General features: G+C 35.6%; 1 protein-coding gene across 2 annotated transcripts in view; it reads left to right on the forward strand.

Moving 5' to 3' along the window:
- The window catches only part of LOC144444531 (gamma-2-syntrophin-like), a 123,936-nt gene extending 103,781 nt beyond the window's left edge, over nt 1-20,155 (forward strand). For both annotated transcript variants that reach the window (XM_078133974.1, XM_078133975.1), the window contains exons 6-19: nt 2,586-2,643; nt 3,778-3,821; nt 4,767-4,808; nt 5,607-5,691; nt 7,733-7,815; nt 8,723-8,862; nt 9,212-9,341; nt 9,955-9,993; nt 11,708-11,824; nt 14,729-14,800; nt 16,107-16,259; nt 18,018-18,110; nt 18,356-18,469; nt 18,991-20,155. In XM_078133974.1, the coding sequence (XP_077990100.1) occupies nt 2,586-2,643; nt 3,778-3,821; nt 4,767-4,808; nt 5,607-5,691; nt 7,733-7,815; nt 8,723-8,862; nt 9,212-9,341; nt 9,955-9,993; nt 11,708-11,824; nt 14,729-14,800; nt 16,107-16,259; nt 18,018-18,110; nt 18,356-18,469; nt 18,991-19,125 (1,305 nt within the window). In that variant the 3' untranslated portion in view covers nt 19,126-20,155. The remainder of the gene's footprint in view (nt 1-2,585; nt 2,644-3,777; nt 3,822-4,766; nt 4,809-5,606; nt 5,692-7,732; nt 7,816-8,722; nt 8,863-9,211; nt 9,342-9,954; nt 9,994-11,707; nt 11,825-14,728; nt 14,801-16,106; nt 16,260-18,017; nt 18,111-18,355; nt 18,470-18,990) is intronic.
- Nucleotides 20,156-20,501: the final 346 nt, after the last annotated feature.

A 20,501-nucleotide genomic window follows, 5' to 3' on the forward strand; every position in this document is an offset into this window, starting at 1 on the left:
ATGGATTCCATACTGTCCTGTTCTACAGTATAGGAAATGAAATGTCCTGTAGTTAGCATGGATTCCATACTGTCCTGTTCTACAGTATAGGAAATGAAATGTCCTGTAGTTAGCATGGATTCCATACTGTCCTGTTCTACAGTGTAGGAAATGAAATGTCCTGTAGTTAGCATGGATTCCATACTGTCCTGTTCTACAGTGTAGGAAATGAAATGTCCTGTAGTTAGCATGGATTCCATACTGTCCTGTTGTACAGTGTAGGAAATGAAATGTCCTGTAGTTAGCATGGATTCCATACTGTCCTGTTGTACAGTGTAGGAAATGAAATGTCCTGTAGTTAGCATGGATTCCATACTGTCCTGTTGTACAGTGTAGGAAATGAAATGTCCTGTAGTTAGCATGGATTCCATACTGTCCTGTTGTACAGTATAGGAAATGAAATGTCCTGTAGTTAGCATGGATTCCATACTGTCCTGTTGTACAGTGTAGGAAATGAAATGTCCTGTAGTTAGCATGGATTCCATACTGTCCTGTTGTACAGTGTAGGAAATGAAATGTCCTGTAGTTAGCATGGATTCCATACTGTCCTGTTGTACAGTGTAGGAAATGAAATGTCCTGTAGTTAGCATGGATTCCATACTGTCCTGTTGTACAGTGTAGGAAATGAAATGTCCTGTAGTTAGCATGGATTCCATACTGTCCTGTTGTACAGTGTAGGAAATGAAATGTCCTGTAGTTAGCATGGATTCCATACTGTCCTGTTGTACAGTGTAGGAAATGAAATGTCCTGTAGTTAGCATGGATTCCATACTGTCCTGTTGTACAGTGTAGGAAATGAAATGTCCTGTAGTTAGCATGGATTCCATACTGTCCTGTTATACAGTATAGGAAATGAAATGTCCTGTAGTTAGCATGGATTCCATACTGTCCTGTTGTACAGTATAGGAAATGAAATGTCCTGTAGTTAGCATTGATTCCATACTGTCCTGTTGTACAGTGTAGGGAATGAAATGTCCTGTAGTTAGCATGGATTCCATACTGTCCTGTTCTACAGTATAGGAAATGAAATGTCCTGTAGTTAGCATGGATTCCATACTGTCCTGTTGTACAGTGTAGGAAATGAAATGTCCTGTAGTTAGCATGGATTCCATACTGTCCTGTTCTACAGTGTAGGAAATGAAATGTCCTGTAGTTAGCATGGATTCCATACTGTCCTGTTCTACAGTGTAGGAAATGAAATGTCCTGTAGTTAGCATGGATTCCATACTGTCCTGTTGTACAGTGTATGAAATGAAATGTCCTGTAGTTAGCATAGATTCTATACTGTCCTGTTGTACAGTATATGAAATGAAATGTCCTGTAGTTAGCATGGATTCCATACTGTCCTGTTGTACAGTATATGAAATGAAATGTCCTGTAGTTAGCATGGATTCCATACTGTCCTGTTGTACAGTATATGAAATGAAATGTCCTGTAGTTAGCATGGATTCCATACTGTCCTGTTCTACAGTATAGGAAATGAAATGTCCTGTAGTTAGCATGGATTCCATACTGTCCTGTTCTACAGTATAGGAAATGAAATGTCCTGTAGTTAGCATGGATTCAATACTGTCCTGTTCTACAGTATAGGAAATGAAATGTCCTGTAGTTAGCATGGATTCCATACTGTCCTGTTATAGCAAATGAAATTCTCTGCTACTACTAGTTAGTTTAATAGATTCTAGCTTGTCCTGTTCTACATTAGGTGAATACACTGTGATTACACTAACAGGAAATAATACAGTCTGGTTTACCACTTATTCCAGGCAAATTGGTAAATTGTGTTTGTGTACACAACTACTAATGGAATGCAGTGTGCTAGATCTCAAGTTCATACAGTGCCCTACTTCAAACCTGACAACATTCCAATGAGTAAATTGGTTTTTACCAGATTGTTGAAAGTGTAACTGCAGAAAAGTACTTCATATAGTCTCAATACTAATAGATTAGTGAAAGCCCTGGAGGTCAACCAGACATGGAGGTCAACCAGACATGAGTGTAAAAGTTGAATAAACACATCATTAATAATAATACAATATACAAATATTGTGCATATACATTAATTATAATTCAATCTGTGATTTTGCAAGACTTGTGATATTTTTCAACAATAAAAATCTATTTTCAGAGAAATTTGATTGTGAAATGTTTTTAATATAATTTGTACAGTTAAAATGTAAATGATATGTAAATTAGACCATAAATCAGTTTTAGTTGATTTTTTTTTTTAATTTTAAAGCTGCACTAGCTGTAACTGAAGTATTGTGTTTTCAGTCAGACAACTAACAATATATTCACTGAAAATTGTTAATATATACTATTTGCACTGTTACACAAGTACGTGATTACACATGTGATTCAATACTGTTCAGGGTGTACGATGTTACAAGTATTAAAGTCATGATATTTAACGAAACATTTTCAAGAAATGTGTCACTTGCAGCTATAGTACAGTTTTAAGCCATAGCAACTTCTGGGCTAATGTACTTTGTATTGCATAAAAGTGGTGCATACACTTTGTAATTACTTTTTTGCTTCTATTTCAGGGTGGAGCTGAACATAGTATTCCTATTTTAGTTTCCAGAATTTTCAAAGACCAAGCAGGTATGAGATAGTCTAAATGCTATCCATGGCATCAATTCTCAAGATCTCTTGATCTTTCCATCTAGCTCAATGAGGTCCTAAGATGAAATTTCAGATTCAACCAAAGCCACTCACATAGTCATTAATCATCTCAGAATTCTACTCAATGATAAGTTAGTGTCTATTGGGGGCAGTCAAATAATGTCCAAATATGGTATATTTGTCAGATCAGAATGCTATTCTTATTTGCATGAACAACTTTTGGTTCATGATTTCTCACTGAGCTAGAGGGAGTGAAGATATGATTTGATACTACGGGTAGATCTAGGCTAGGTGTTAGATTATGTAAATATAAATATAATTGATTGTTATGCTTTGAGTCAATGTATGTTGTCTGTTTTAAGTACCTTTACGTCTAATTCCTTGATCCAGCTAAAACTGAGTTGAACTCACTGGGTTTACTTTCACTGATCTTTTTATGGATCACATAGATATATTGATTGGCTTGATACATCACATGAATGACAAACTTTGTAACACAGCAACAGTTCAACTGTATAGTATCAAGCTTTGAATGAGTCCTGGTCAACGATTCTTATCAGAATAACAAATTCCATATTAATTTTTACAATGGTTGATGTACTAAACTTTGTATATTTTCATTAATTGTGTTAATTAATTTAATCTTATCCAATAACTACAACTTGTCAATGAATAATTATAGTGTTTTTTACACAGATGTGATCTCAAGTGTTGTAGAATAGACCTTTTGCCAGTTCTAAGATCTATTGCGTGTCTCTCCATATGCTATGTATTGTGTTCGCACTGAGGGGTTTGCACGTGCTACTCAGGGGGATGGTTGTCACCTGACCTTACCCGGGGTTCACCTGTAAAATCACTCTCTGTCATTTATGGCGGTTAGTCTTTGTTTGATAAAATCACCCATAATCAGCGAGGTCAACCTGTCCATCCATCATTTCCTGATGAATGTTATATTTCAAATGTAATAAAGACAAAATGAGACTTAATGTAACAACGTAAGCGACGTCCTCTCACGCAGTGCATCTTGGAACTGGAAAATAGACTATATGCAAATGATCATTCTTTTCAAAAAAGTTTTCTTGATATGGAATAATTTTTCTTGTCAAACTACAGCTGATCAAACAGGACAAATCTTTGTTGGAGATGCAATTTTAAAAGTGAGTAAAGATTCTATGTGTGTGTCTGTGTCTGTATGTATGTATGTATGTATGTATGTGTGTGTGTGTGTGTGTGTGTGTGTGTTTGTGTGTTTGTGTGTGTGTGTGTGTGACTATTTGCATGTGTGTGTGCATATGTATGTGTGTATATATTACATATTTGTGCATATGTGTATGCTATATGTGTAATACTTTGTGCGGGTATATATGTGTGCATCTGTGTCTGTCTGTGTTTGTGTCTGTGTATGAGTGTATTTATGTCTGTCTGTCTGTCTGTCTGTCTGTCTGTCTGTGTCTGTCTCTGTCTGTCTGTCTGTCTCTGTCTGTCTGTCTGTCTGTCTGTGTGTGTGTGTGTGTGTGTGTGTGTGTGTGTTAGTATCTGGTCAAATTAATGTACGAATACAGCTTCATTGCTTTATTTCCCTCCATTTGTATACTGTCGTTGTGTTTGCCTGATGTTATTGTTATATTAGTGATAGAAGTATTACATAGGCTGTCACTCACTGAACAACAACATAAAAAAGACAGTGCATGTATATGAAGGTAATAAAGCAGTATTTGTACATAAAATTTTGACCAGATGGATGTGTACACTACTACATATAGAAGATACCACAGACTAAACATATAGACATAATAATCAATTAGAACTGGTTTCCATGACAACCAAAGTACAAGAGACCCTTGATAACTGATGAAACCCATTTCAGTGTTGTCACTCACCAAGGGGTCACAATGAAGTAAACAATTTATTTGTCCTGTCAGTAAAAACAATATGACATCTAAATAGACCCTCTACTGTATGTATTTAGTGTCACCAATGCTGCAAGAGATTATTATCACACCAATAAAATGACTCTCATTGAATGAATTGAAAACTGAAGGCAGTTGAAGTGACTCTAAGTGCATACATATAACCTGATTTATCCATTGGCAATTTCACAGGTAAATGGTGTTAACATTGAAGAAGCTACGCACGATGACGCTGTAAGTAACACGATTAAATTCACGGAACCACTTCAGTGTCTCATAAAATTAACGACTACTCCAATGTATTTGTGTAACTGCATAGTATTGAATAAACCAGGGGATAAATGTATTTTGTGTAATTGTATAGTATTACATGATATGGTACAATATGTCAAATTGATTTTTCAGTTCGCACCCAAAAATTAGTTGCCCAATGCAATCATGATTTCAACCTGTTACTACATTACTAGTGGATAAAATCAATCTCTACATGACATGTACAATGTCTAATTATTGGATTTTTACCAATATTCAGTGAATATATTATTGGTAGTCCAATCAAACATATAATACCCCAGTTACAGCAATTTTAAAGTTCAAAGGTCGTGTAGGGGAAGCATTTCTACAAGTTTTACAACAACAACACTACCAACCTCAAAATACAGTGTATGATTACCTGCCAAATTAAAAGAAATGTTTACAGTTTCCTGTTTTAGTATTTTAGTTACTACAAATACTTGTGCTGTATCGAAGTTCCTTTGTTGTGTCATAAACGTGACCGTCTGAGAGAAGGGTGCTTATTGTTGTAGTGCCCTCTAGTGGCCATTTTCTTCCAGACAAAAATATCAGAAAGTAGCAGATGAAGAATGAGGCAGTCTTGTGTATCTGAAAACAGACAATGACCACATATCATTGGAACATTTTTTGAAAATCTGAAAAATCTGATTACTAATGAGAGAGAGCATACTTCCAATACCATGTTTCATTGGTCTATTGAGACTGACCAATCAACTTTATTGGTTTATATTGTTGTAGGTTGCAGCATTGAAGAATGCTGGTCCAGAAGTGACATTAATTGTACGACATTTTAAAGCAGCAACACCATATCTCAGACAAAATGGTAAGTACTATAGCAGATAATCAGTGGTACATAATTAGTCCGTCCGTCTGTCCATCTGTCCAGAGCCGCTTCTTGGAGATGCCTGGACCAATTTTTTTCAAACTTGGTACAGGGGCTACATACATGTACAATGGCATACATATGCATGTCAATTTGTTTCATGATACGATCCAATATGGCCGCATAGCAGCCATTTTGTTTGCGAATTTTCCATGTCCAAAGCCATAACTCAGACATGCTTGAACAGATCTCATTCAAAGTTGGTATTAGGACAGCGTTCTATGACATACATGTGCATATTCATTGTTGTTGTGATATGATCCAATATGGCTGCCTGGCAGCCATTTTGTTTGCGAATTTTCCATGCCCAAAGCCATAACTTAGACATGCTTGAACAGATCTCATTCAAAGTTGGTATTAGCACAGTGTTCTGTGACATACATATGCATATCCATTTTCATCGTGATACAATCTGATATGGCTGCCTGGCAGTGATTTTGTTGGCGAAGTTTTCATGTCCAAAGCCATAACTCAGACATGCTTGAACAGGTCTCCCCCCCCCCCATACCTGACCCATCCTTTATTGTTGAATGGTTTATTCTATGACGTCATCTTGAAAAGTAGTCATGTCCCATGTCCAACGAGGAGACACAACATGAGTAGTCATGTTCCATGTCCAACGAGCAGACACAACATATCTAAGTGTTTGATTTAGGTTCACAAGTGTTGTTGCGTGATCAGAGTAGTGATATCAAAAACAACCATATGAGGCCAAACAACATTAACCAGGTTTGAAAATGACAACATAAACTGCCAGTTCCTTAAAGCCCAATCATAGCGGGGACTATGTCATTTTCAATGACTTGTTAATAATATTTTACTTCTGACTACATTTTGTATTGTTGTACCATGAGATGTATAACATGAATATCACTGTACAATATTTTACCCACAACTCTCTCTGATTTCTACTGTTGGACGTCATTGCCTTGAAGTCAAACAAATCTCACCTGTGTTCAGGGTTTTGTATAAACATTTTTGCCATTTGCAAAGCATAGAATTGCCACTGGTGAGTTTTCATTGGTTCTGGTAGCAATGATTTATTGTAGAAGGAGTACCAATATTAGAAATTTGTCAGTAGATTTTCTTGAAAGACATGCACAATATTTGCAACGAAACTAAGGAAAATATATGTACCTGTTATGACTCTGCCAAAGATGTAGATTTATTTGAATAGGTATAACAAAAGAAATTTACATATTAAATCTCATCATACACTGTCTACCCAAGTCAGTGATACTTTGACAGTGAAAAATGTTTTATTTTAAAGTGTGCATGTTTAATTTGGTTGCTAGTACATTTTTGTACAAAATTTAGAACTTTATTTTTGATTCCTAAGCGTACTTTTGTTACATATTAATTAAACGTAATTACTATGCTTAAAATGTTGACAAATATGGGTTATTGAAGACGTTATGAAATAAGGAACCTCAGTCAGAGAGAATTGTGGGTAAGATATTGTACAGTATTAACATAGGGTAGGTAAAGAATTCTTTTAAAGTATATCTGCTGACAAACTTACCATACTTACCATATACATGTAGATATTGATTGGTTGTTAGAGTTATATACGTTCAGATCTCTTGTTCATTTCATTCTCTATAAACAATTTAATGGGTTTTATTTTAACATTCATATCAATCCACACCCACACTTAAAATACTTGCTATCTTCAAATTTCGACATTCTTACTGTCTGGAATGTTTTTATTTGAAATTAAGTATTTTCTCACTTCTGCCAGTTGTTTGTTTGTGATTGGTTGATGGCAGTATTCTGTCTTTTCAAAATATACCTTAGAGAGACTGGCTGTCTCTGGTGAGAATAATCAGAGATAAAAAGATGTTGAAATAACTTTTGAATGTTTATAAACTGAAGATGACAGCACACATCAAGCCCCAATGGTTTCTCTGCTTCATGCGTGCACTGTGTTCAACTATGTGGACCTATTTTTCACCTCTTTCTTTCTTTTTTTGCCGAACAGTAAAAAGGCCTCCAGGAGTCAGTTATGATAATGACAGTATAGAGATTGTACAAATGAATGGACCAGACACGGAGAATAGTGAGGTAAGCTTTGACCCAATATGTTAAAAGTAGTAATATAACCTTAGACCATGAATCTATCTATGTATGATAAGAGTTGTGGTGTGTTGTAAATACATGTACATGTATGTCATATCCCATAATTCAATGCTGAATATTGAATTTAATGTGGTAAATGCAAGTAAATGCACATGGTTCATCCATATAGTGAGCCATGTTGGAGTGCCTGTGTGAGGGTGCCTGAATATGGCTCACTATACAGACTAACCATCATGTGCATGCCTTGGTACAGTGTCTATATAGCTTGTGGTGGTGGTGGTGGTGGTGGTGGTGTTGGTGGCGGCGGCGGCGGCGGTGTGTGTGTGTGTGTGTGTGTGTGTTTTTGTGTGTAGTATTCAACAGCTTTGTTGAATATGTATGTCATAATGAGACAATTGCTCATCAAGCACAGAAATCCTCATTAACGACAGTGTTTGCTAAAAATTCTAAACTTCCTGTGTGTAAATATACTTATAAAAACAATAGCAGTTTGGAGTACTGACATTGCTTGCACTCTTTGTATATCCCCAATGGTACCAAATAATATCCGACAGCTTTGTTGAAAATGTGTGAACCAATTGTTTGTCAAACACAGTAATACCAATGGTATTTCCTCAAAACTTCTAAGCCTGCTATGCAGTTAACTGTACTTATATAAAACAAATAGAAGTTTCAAGTAAATGATGTTGGGGGCAGTCTTTTGCAGGTTTCCAATGGTACCAAATGATATTCAACAGCTTTGTTGAAAAAATTGATGTTAACTTCATGTCAAACACAGTAACATTCACAACAAATGGTATTTCCTCAATACATCAAACTTGCTGTGCAGCTACCTGTACTTCTAAAAACAAAGGCAGTTTTAAGTTATGAAATTGGGGGCGCTCTTTTGTAGGTACCCAATGGTGCTGAAGCTTTGATAGTTGAAGATCCGGTAGTTGCACAGAAACTAGAGAAGAGATGGACAGATGTTTTAATGGTTCCATTGTTGATGGCTAGAATTACTAGATATATGCCTGGCAGTGATAAACCAAGGTAAGGAATGTAGACAGATAAATTAGAAACTAAAAGGTAATGTTGTGGGGAGTGATAAAAGGCACATGAAAGTTACTGAGTTTGAAGTACCAAGGTGACAGGCTAGATGGAGAGAGTGCTTATCAGGTTCCGTTGACCATCCACCCTGCCATGGAGACTAGAGGCAAGCCATTATCCTCATAGCCAGGCAGTTAATGTATCACCCACATGTGTAATCTACCACAGTGACATTGAACAACAAATAACTTAAGTTTTCGTCTGTCTAATAGTGAGCTGAAAACTGTCTTTCCACAGTAGTAAGTAGACTATAACATGTAATAATTTGTGTAAGTTTGTTTTGGATTGACAGAAATTTAGCGTACGAGGTGTGTGCAGTAGATGGTACATCATCAGGTGTTATACACTGCAATGAATCATCAGAGTTGGTGGATTGGATCAAAGCTATTGCTGCCAACATAGCAACTCTAAATGCACAATCAGTAAGTTGTAACCAATCTATCATTTTCACCACAGAAAGAAAGTTTTGAATTTTTGCTGTTACTTTGTTCAAGAAAAAAGACTATATAAAACTGTTCTTCCAATCTGTAATGGCTGTACATCTGATGATAAGAAACCAATAACACAGAGAACGTATGGTAAACAATGGAAAACATAAGTACCTGAACTAGATACTCACACAATAAAAAACATAATACAATTATTATAAAATAAAATAAAACAATCTACCAATCCTACCTATTCTAAAATTGAGCGTAATCGGAATCACATAATTTTATTTTGTTAGGCTTTATTAAAAACTGACAAAAAATCAGGTCACCATGCAAATTTTAAACATATGTCAAAATGTCATTTTAGAATCCAAAATGGCCACTAAATACTGTGTTTACTTAACTATATGGAGAAAATACAAGATTGCTGACTTCCTTGAAAACAAGATGGTGAAGTCAAGAATATCTTTTATTTTTTTCAGGAACAAGCTTTCATATGACAAATTCTTTGGCAATTCAACCTTCTCTGATTGCTAAAACAATTCCAGATCATTTTTGATATTCTATCACTCTTAAAGTTATTCTTTCAAATTTTTTGTTCCAGATGAAAATAACAAATAATTTACTACCACACACAGACCAGGTGAGTAGATATGACCAGTGTTTGCCATTAATAACATTATTGATGAATAAATACATACTTAGTTTAAATCAACAAGGCTTAAAGATGGTTCATTTTAATAGAGAACATTTCTTTTTCAAAAATAATCTCAAAGTGAATTCTAAAATGTCATTCATAGTTGTTTTATTTGAAAGTAAAAATCACTTAGGAGTCATGAATATTCATGTTCTGTTATTAAAATATGCATGTCTGCTACACCCATGATACAATGTTTGTCCATGGCAAGGACCCACACTGAACAATCAATGAGGAACACATTGGTTGGTAATTACGTATAATGTTTGTGATGTACAATCATAAAATGTCTCTCAAGAATCCAGACTTCACTGTAGTCAATTGCTTTCCCCTTTAAGATGCATGACCCACCTTAACAACAAACTTTTGATTGGCTGCTAATGATAGTATTAACCTCTTGCAAACAGTTACATCCAATCATAATACATGTTGTATATAAACACAATTGAAACATCAAGAACATTGACTGGAAGTACCAGAAGTTTACAGATAATGTCACCTCAGAACCTGACAAACAATGAACCGATTGACTGTTATGAATTTTTTTTTTTTTTTTTTTTTTTTTTTTTTTTTTTTTTTTTTGGGGGGGGGGGGGGGGGGGATTTACTTCTTTTGGTTGCTTTTACAATAAAATTCTGAAATTACAATAAAACATTGTATCTGGACATCAAATTGAACTTAAACAGAATTTGTGCCAGAAAATTACAACACAAAACAAATTTGTACAGAATAGTTGTCAAAAAAAGGCATGGTATTGAGGAGAATGAAAGTAATCTTTTAACACATCTTCTGATTGGTTCATTGTGACTTACTTATCATATGTTCGTCATAACTTTTCATCCAATCAGATTACAGATTAAAAGTTGTTTTATTTAATAGATCTTCTGATTGGTCCATCATGACATCCCATCTTTGTCAGAACTTTTTCATCCAATCAGATTGCATGATAGTTAACATTTCCTGATCTTCCCTAGTGTCAACCAATACTATTTCTCCTTACATGTGCACATAATCTATTCCTCCCTTCCCTCCTCAACTTGGAATCACCACTCACTGTTTGTCTCCTCAAATCTCTGTAGAATCAGGTAATGCTAACTTTATAGTTATGCTATGAATTTCATCAAGCGCACTCTTCCTTTCTCATGTTTCTAGTCTGTTAGAGCACCCTCACACATTAATCTACTCCTCTCACAAGATGGCTGTTGAGGGCAGTATTACACAACATTTCTTACAGTCTGCTTCCTGTCTTATTTGTATATCTGTAAAGTGTCTAGTTTGGTTTCCATAAAACACGCCATCGATCATTACAAGTCATCTGTCGAATCATGTGTCAGATGATCATTTTCAAATCATTAGTCACATGTTCATTTTCAAATTAGTACATTTTGTATGTCACATGATCATTTTCAAACGATCAGTCACGTGTGTCACATGATCATTTTCAATAGCCAGTCACGTGTGTGTTACATGATCATTTTCAATAGCCAATCATGTGTGTGTCACATGATCATTTGCATATAGTGTGACATCATTTTCTACACAGTTGCACACTGAACACACTGAAAGTATCCATGTTATTTTAATACATCACTCAATCATGCTTTTTATTCGGTAAACTGATTTAAGAACTTTGATTTGTTATTAATATTTGTGTGTACAGGTTGTCCATATGGGATGGGTCAGTGAGAGAGTACAGGCCAGTAGATCATGGCAACATTGGAAATCAAAGTTTTTAGCAATAAGAGGACCGGAAATCATGATTTTTGATTCTCCACCGGTAAGTATTCATGTTTTGATTGGAATTTATAATCAGAAGGTAGTCACACTTTTTTAGCTCCGCTGTCAGCGAAAGCTGAAAGCGTAGCTTTAGGTATAGGTGGGTATTGAGGTATAGAGAGTAGAGTGAATCATAGGTGTCCGTCAAACTTTTATATTTTTACTATCTACTCCGGAAGTGACAGTCGGAATTCTTCGATATTTGGTGTGCATGTTCCCTGGGGGGAGGCTATTCAGATTTGTTCATGCCAAGTTGATCTGTGCCATTTTCAATTTTTTATGATTTTTTTTCATAAAATGTCATTTTCATCAACTCCTTGAAAACCTCTTATTAGATTGCTTTGATATCTGGCGTGTTGATGCGCAGGGGGTAGCTTACTCAGATTTGTTAATTTCAAGTCAGCACATCCTCATTTTTATTTTTTATGATTTTTTTTTTGTAATTTGAAAAAAAAATGAATATGTTAATGAGCATAATGACCGACGCCATATTGGAAATCAGTCGACGAGACTTTAAGTAAACTGCCACTTTTCAAAAGACACTATTGACTCAAACAAGCAATGTAATATGTGCTATAGTCATAATTCTACGCATTGGGCGCCCAAATGACAAGCGTTTGTTCGAAACAGGGTTGTAAACTTCAAATCCAATTCTGCACCCTTCTACATAATCAGCCAGTCCGCAACATCCTCATTTGCATACTCTATCCTGATTCGACCAGAAGCTGTAGGTGACCTCATTTGACCGAGCGATTTTCCACAGCAAGTATCTTGAGTATCAACACAGGACGTTCTTGGTACTCACTAAAATCACACTTCAGACCCACTATAAAAGTGTGATGTTTTCAGATAACATGTAACTTGTGGTTAATTCTATATTGTCGTGCAATTTGGAATGACAGTGAACCAGAATTCAGACAACTTGCGTAAGGAAGGGCATGCCAGGCATGCGGTTGAAGTTATGGCCGACAGTTCACATGTAAAGTTAAACGACATGAACGTGTCTTGCCTTTCCAAAATGCAAATATTTGGCAAGTAAAAATAATTAAAATAATTACAACTTTAATTTGGCTTCAGACTTTGCATTATGTTTTGCGTATCTTTCCCCGTTTTACATGTAAATCCGAAAAGGTTCTCTCTCATCATGTCATCAGTGTCAGTGATCATACTGCGCGGGGCTGCTTTGAGTACGAGCGAAGTGAGGCATGTTGAGGTATTTTGTTGAGAATTATAAATATTGCGAAATGTCAAGTACAAGGTTTAAATACAATGGAATGATGAAAAAAATGGCAGAGTCTGCTGACAGGCGCCGGTCACAAGAAACACTGTGAATTAAAATATCAGACGATGTATGTATTAATCGCCGACAATCCACCCGTATGCACGAGGGACTAACCCGGAAGCAAGTCGTTGTCAGCCATACGTTACAGTGGTAACATCGTCCGAGAAATCGCTGCGTTCAGAGTGTCATTATTCACAGAATTGTTGTTTTCGAGTGAAAACCCGTCTTGAATTGTATAACTCTAACAAATGAAGACATGTCAAGTTATATTTTGAAAGTTGTATCGCTAGTTTGAGACGATTTTCTCACGTACTATAGTACTATCGAGGCTTACTTGGAAGTAGTAGGACCTTACTCCAGTTCATCGGGAAGTTTAGCCAGTCCGATAATTCTTTCTGGTTTAGTTTACAACACTTTTGATCACGCAGATTTTGTTATTGTGATGAAAAGAAATAAAAAAAAAGATCATTTCAACCATTTCGTTGTGTTTTCTTTGTGAAAGGTAACCGAACATGAACGAGTGTTACCACTGTAACGTATGGCTGAGAATGACTCTCTTCCGGGTACTTGAGATTGTCGCCGTACGGAAACTAAGATGGCGATTAATACATTTCTACCCTATATATATCTACCACAACTAGTACAAGTTGAATGTTGTTGACTTTGTAAATTTGTTAGAAAATTGAAATTTAAATTGCCTCAAAATTATTTTAGATCCCTAGTTTATTTCATTCATCATTAAAATTTTCCAGGGTTACAGCTGTAAGACACTGGAATTATTTATAGCCAACCTCAAAATCCTCTTTTTTTCTTTTTCTTGTGTGCATTTCCCAGTCATTTTTTTCTGAGATTTTGTGCAATTTTTCATAACAGTAGATTTTTGTCATAAAATGGTGACTATGGTATAAAAGTACAATACATTACCAACTTCTGTGTAAAATGTGTTTTGTAGTGAGACATCATATGAAACCACTAACCAATTTATTGCATCGCTAAAACAAAACTGCATAGTGAAGAGCTGAAGACCTGAACCACTTCTACATGTCACCAAAATAAAAAATTAAATTAAAAAAAAAAACAGCGGAGCTATTCTGACCGATAGGTCGCTTGTTTAGTTCTGATGATCTTGCAGTGTACATTGTACACTATACGTACATACACTATACAATGTACGTACATACATTGGGATGTCCAATGTTCACACTTGCTTGATTACAGGGTGATTAGATTGCACAACAGAGGCAATCAAACACATATGTAATGTACCATGTACATTTAAACAAAATTGTTTTTAGTTTGTGTCTATCTTTGTAAACTGAGACCTTGATTGCCTAGTCTAGTGCCGACCTTCATCGAATCTTAAGATCTCTCTTGTTACAGATGATATCGCTAACACGTTGACATCCAGACTACGATTGCCAGAATAGTAACATGTCAAAAGTGTCTAGCACTGACTTCTTTTGGACTGACTCTCTGAAAACATTGACTGTTAACGATGTAGTCCAGTGATGAACTGTGTTGTGTATGAAGACATTACACGATTGAAAATATAGTATAAATAGAAATTTGAAACTTAAAATATGTCTCACTTTGGTATAAATTGTGATCATGTTTACTTATTAGGTCAACACAAGAGATTGGGTGAGATGTGAAAGAAGTTACAAGTTATGTGAAGTTCTTTGCAGAATTTTTAAGGTATGTAGAAGAACTTTTGAACAAGTGAAAAAGTAAAAATGATATTTTTTGGCAAGAATAACTGACTACAAGAAAGCTTTAGTAATAGATAGTTTGTTACAACAACCAAGTTTTGAGTAACATATGTCACTTGTTCAAATGTTCAGGCTTTGTCAAACATTCTGTTTGCTGGCTTTACCCCAGGGCACATTTACAACTGCTGACATTGAAGCATTGACAGACGACGGAACATGTTACAAACAGGGAAAGTAAATATGTCAAACGAATTGGATTATTAAAATAACACTTGGCACAACATTTTGGAACAGCAGAGTCTCTGTACTTCCAACATGCTGTGCCAAGTGTTTTTAATCCAGTTCAGTAATTTACTTTCCCAGTTTGTGACAGGTTCCCTTCGTCAGTGCTTTGATGTTGGCAGTAACTGTTGCATTATTTCCTTTCCCATGTAAGCTCTGCAGGAGCCACAATTGATAAATTCTACCTTTGGTAAGCATCCATGCCCTTAGATTATTATATCCAAACTTATAACACCTCACAAATCAGAGCATTATCTAACAGAAAGTATCTCGCTTCATTGATTTTCACTTCAGGTCAAACATTTCAAAATGCTGCAATCAGTAATGACTATATTGGAGTTGTCTCTGTTGTCAACACCTACAAACAAGCTCATGTTCATTTACATATGTTATAATAACAGAACTCCATGTATGGGTACTCGGTATGGGCTCTTGTTCTTGTGGTGTTTTCTGTTGCACTTTTGATTCAGTCATGACAATATGTCTGCAGATAATACAACTGCTACTTGAGAAAATACCCTTAGGGTCAATTGCACAATGTTGCACAAGCTCAATAAACAAACTTAGTTTGTTTAGGACAAATCTCCCTCCCCCTAAACAAACGTTCACAAGTGCGACATCAACGTGTTTATATGTGATGTAAAACATGATGAACATTGTAGCAGTTACACCACTATGATCAATATAATATAAAAACATGATGGTAAACACATTCAAATACTACCAGAAACCCAGCACTGTATATCACATTAGAAATAAATTTTATCAACTTATCAACATCTCAGTATATATATATTTTAATGTTTTTCTCGACACTGTGTGAGAAGAGCCACTGGCTCAACAGTCTATCGAGATTAAATAAAGTCTAATAATAATAATAATAATAGTAAATACACAACCTGTTATCATTGAAATTTGTCACTTAGACATCATTTAGTATTGCCATAATATTTACTATGCTGTACTCTAGATTTGACAACTTCTGGGTTTTTTTGTCTTTTTTCTTACAGGATTCTGAACTAGTAGATGAAAGACCCAATTCTTTTTCACTACAGTTTGGCTCAGGAGAGAACCATTACCTCAGTACTGAAAGTAAAGGAGAGATGCATGTCTGGTTTAATGCATTACAGAAAGCTACCTACACAGCCGTTGCAAAATTAGGGGTAGGTTACATAGCTAGGTTACACCTACACAGCCGTTGCAAAATTAGGGGTAGGTTACATAGCTAGGTTACACCTACACAGCCGTTGCAAAATTAGGGGTAGGTTACATAGCTAGGTTACACCTACACAGCCGTTGCAAAATTAGGGGTAGGTTACATAGCTAGGTTACACCTACATAGCCATGGTAAAATTAGCAGTAGGTTACATAGCTATAGGTTACACCTACACAGCCGTTGCAAAATTAGGGGTAGGTTACATAGCTAGGTTACACCTACACAGCCGTTGCAAAATTAGGGGTAGGTTACATAGCTAGGTTACACCTACATAGCCATGGTAAAATTAGCAGTAGGTTACATAGCTATAGGTTACACCTACACAGCCGTTGCAAAATTAGGGGTAGGTTACATAGCTAGAATACACCTACACAGCCGTTGCAAAATTAGGGGTAGGTTACATAGCTAGAATACACCTACACAGCCGTTGCAAAATTAGGGGTAGGTTACATAGCTAGATTACACCTACACAGCCGTTGCAAAATTAGGGGTAGGTTACATAGCTAGGTTACACCTACACAGGCATTGCAAAATTAGGGGTAGGTTACATAGCTAGGTTACACCTACACAGCCATGGTAAAATTAGGGATAGGGTACATAGCTAGATTACACCTACACAGCCGTTGCAAAATTAGGGGTAGGTTACATAGCTAGGTTACACCTACACAGCCGTTGCAAAATTAGGGGTAGGTTATATAGCTAGATTACACCTACACAGCCGTTGCAAAATTAGGGGTAGGTTACATAGCTAGATTACCCCTACACAGCCATTGCAAAATTAGGGGTAGGTTACATAGCTAGGTTATACCTACACAGCCATGGCAAAATTAGGGGTAGATTACATAGCTAGATTACACCTACACAGCCATGGCAAAATTAGGGGTAGGTTACATAGCTAGGTTACACCTACACAGCCGTTGCAAAATTAGGGGTAGGTTACATAGCTAGGTTACACCTACACAGCCATGGCAAAATTAGGGGTAGGTTATATAGCTAGATTACACCTACACAGCCATGGTAAAATTAGGGGTAGGTTACATAGCTAGGTTACACCTACACAGCCGTTGCAAAATTAGGGGTAGGGTACATAGCTAGGTTACACCTACACAGCCGTTGCAAAATTAGGGGTAGGGTACATAGCTAGGTTACACCTACACAGCCGTTGCAAAATTAGGGGTATGTTACATAGCTAGGTTACACCTACACAGCCATTGCAAAATTAGGGGTAGGTTACATAGCTAGGTTACACCTACACAGCCATGGCAAAATTAGGGGTATACTTTTAAAGACTGCACTACAGGAAGCTACTTATGCTGCCGTTGAGACAAAAGATATCCATGACAAGGCCTTCCATTGAACAATGAATGAGAAACAAGTTTCAACTTATTATTTGTCAAGAAATTGCATAATACATTGATTGTAATGTAAGTGATGTAAATTCATGGAATGACTCCAGAACCTTATGTTTATGAAAATGTCTCCATTTCATGTTGACTGTATGAAAACTCCATTTCTCAGTGGACTATGTGATCGATCATACATTTAAAATCTGAATAAATAAATAAATAAATAAATAAATAAATAAATAAAGAATAAAAATAAAATAACTTAAAAAACTCCAGGTACAAAATTACATGACATCAGTCTGCTTTTTCAAAAAAAAACACAATAAAAATAACCATTTTGTTTTGATTTAATGTTACAGAGCAAAACATATGGATGTACATGGAGAGGTAAAGTTGTAGGTTTGACATTAGATTTTAGTAACGGCTTTACTCTTTTTGATGCACAGAACAAGGTAAGTTATAACTATATCTATTTAATTGGAAATTTGAAATAAAAGTTTTAATATTTATATAATTATTTTGATATTTACATAAAGTTGTTAATAAAACCCATGAAGTAAAAACTTTTGCTTTAGAAAATTTATTTTTTTACTGTAATTTCACTTCTGTAGTTATTTTCTTGATTATTTACAGCATAGTTTCTGTTTTTACTGTAATTTCACTTCTCATAATATTAATTTTCTTCATCTGTTTTCAGCAAATAATACTATGGAAATACAGGTTCTCTCAGCTGAAAGGCTCATCAGATGATGGAAGGTCAAAGGTTAAACTTCACTTCCAGAATTCATCAGCCAATCAGATTGAAACACAGGTAACTTTGTACAATTTAGTGAGTTTTAAAATAACAGTTGGTATCAGTCCAACTATACATGGACGCACCAAATTATAGACAACAACTTTCTATTGAGTCAATTGATAAAAAAAAACAAGACTAGAGTGTACCAACTTTGAGACATGTGGACTTGAAATAAAGTAATTGCATTGTGATAAAAGAAATCTTGGAGACAGGTACTTGACAGGGAGTTTCTTGGAGACAGGTACTTGACAGAGAGTTTCTTGAAGACAGGTACTTGACAAAGTTTCTGGGTTTGGTAAAACTGCAAATCATGAAGGAATCCAATCTTTGGCTGTCACATAAAAAACAACATAAACGGATCAAAAGTAACAAAATAAACACACAACAGCGCTAGTATTCTACAACAAAATGAAACAAAGAATGCGATGTGAAAGTCATAAATATTAGAAGTCTACTTATCATCTACAATTTGGATTCATTGTGACTTTGTTTCAATTGAAATAACAATATTAATGGAATTGTTGTGTCTTCTGCAGGAATTGGAATGTCCCAATTTGACCAAACTTCTTTACTGTATGCATGCCTTCCTATCAGCCAAACTTGCAGCAGTTGATCCTGTCTTTATGAAGAACACGAGTCAGCTAGCAGTTCCAGCCGACAGCGTACTATGACACCCTCTGCAAGGATAGCACCCATGCAGTTCATCATCCGAAATGGACCCTTAAAGGTGGCTGACTAAGCTGATGAGAAGTTCTTACAAACTCTGTTGTACTACACCTACAGCACTAATATTTACCATACATTTCATCATGCTTATCTGAACCTTACAGGTGTTTTGTACCCTGTAACTGTTAAAGCAATTATGTATCCACCATTTCATCATCCACTTTTGGTACTTAAATGTGACCAATATGCAAATTTTAAACTTAAATCATCTCAATGTCTAACCTCAAATCAATCAATCAATAGATATATTTGATATTGTTTCATTCTTTAGCTCGGAATTTATTTGCTTGATGTGAAATACCTACGCAAAATTTACACCTACGCATTAAAGGGCTTGTTATCGTAAATGACCAGTGACATCACCAATACACAAATGATCGTATAATTGACACCTTACAGTCTCTGTATAACTTGGTGCTATTCACAGAATGATCAATACGATTGGAATGATTGGTAATAACTTTATTTTGTGTGTGGTTTGAATCTGGTCAAACTTCGGGTCAGTACCAAGAAGTTACAGTTACCATAGAAATCAAAATTACAAATGCGCAACACATTACATTTGTATTTCCACAAAGTAACAATTATAATCTACATACAGCAGAAATATCAAAGGGTCACGAAAAGACTGTGTATCATACACATTTTATGTTCCCTAAGAACAATTCAGATAGATAAGAAACAGGCTTCCCACAAACCACTGATTACAAATATAAATAATATGATCCGACCCCAACCGATTCACAGAGACACACTACATCCTTGGAACAAACAAGCTATTTAATGTCATCACATTGCATGCTCAGATTTTGACACATACAAATTGAAACTAGCAAGAATTTGAGTCTCCTTGCATGGTTCCCCTTGGTGACGTGTGTACACATACAGTGCCTGCTTGTAGGCAGGAGTGTGGTATTGTTTATATTTGTAATTAGTGGTCTGTGGGAAGCCTATTTCTTAATACTTATCTAAAGTGTTCTTAGGGAACATAAAATGTGTATGGTACTCACAGTCTTTTGGTGAACATTCGGTATCTCTGCTGAAACAGTGCACAACATTTATAAAGTATTTGTAACAATTGCAAGCAGTGAAAGTTATGTAAATGTGCAAAATTTAAAATTCTAGCAACAAACTAATACAATTGACAGTGCAACACTATGCTACTAAAATTGTCAACAAATTGACAATTGCAATCACCATAATGTGCATATTTTAAATGTAGCCACAAGCTAACAATTGTGTACACATTTCAACATACAGCAACATATTATCACAAACACCAGCTAACATTTTTAAATATGGCAACAAACTAACAATCACA

This window comes from Glandiceps talaboti, chromosome 13, assembly GCF_964340395.1.
Source record: "Glandiceps talaboti chromosome 13, keGlaTala1.1, whole genome shotgun sequence".
Taxonomy (NCBI): domain Eukaryota; kingdom Metazoa; phylum Hemichordata; class Enteropneusta; family Spengelidae; genus Glandiceps; species Glandiceps talaboti.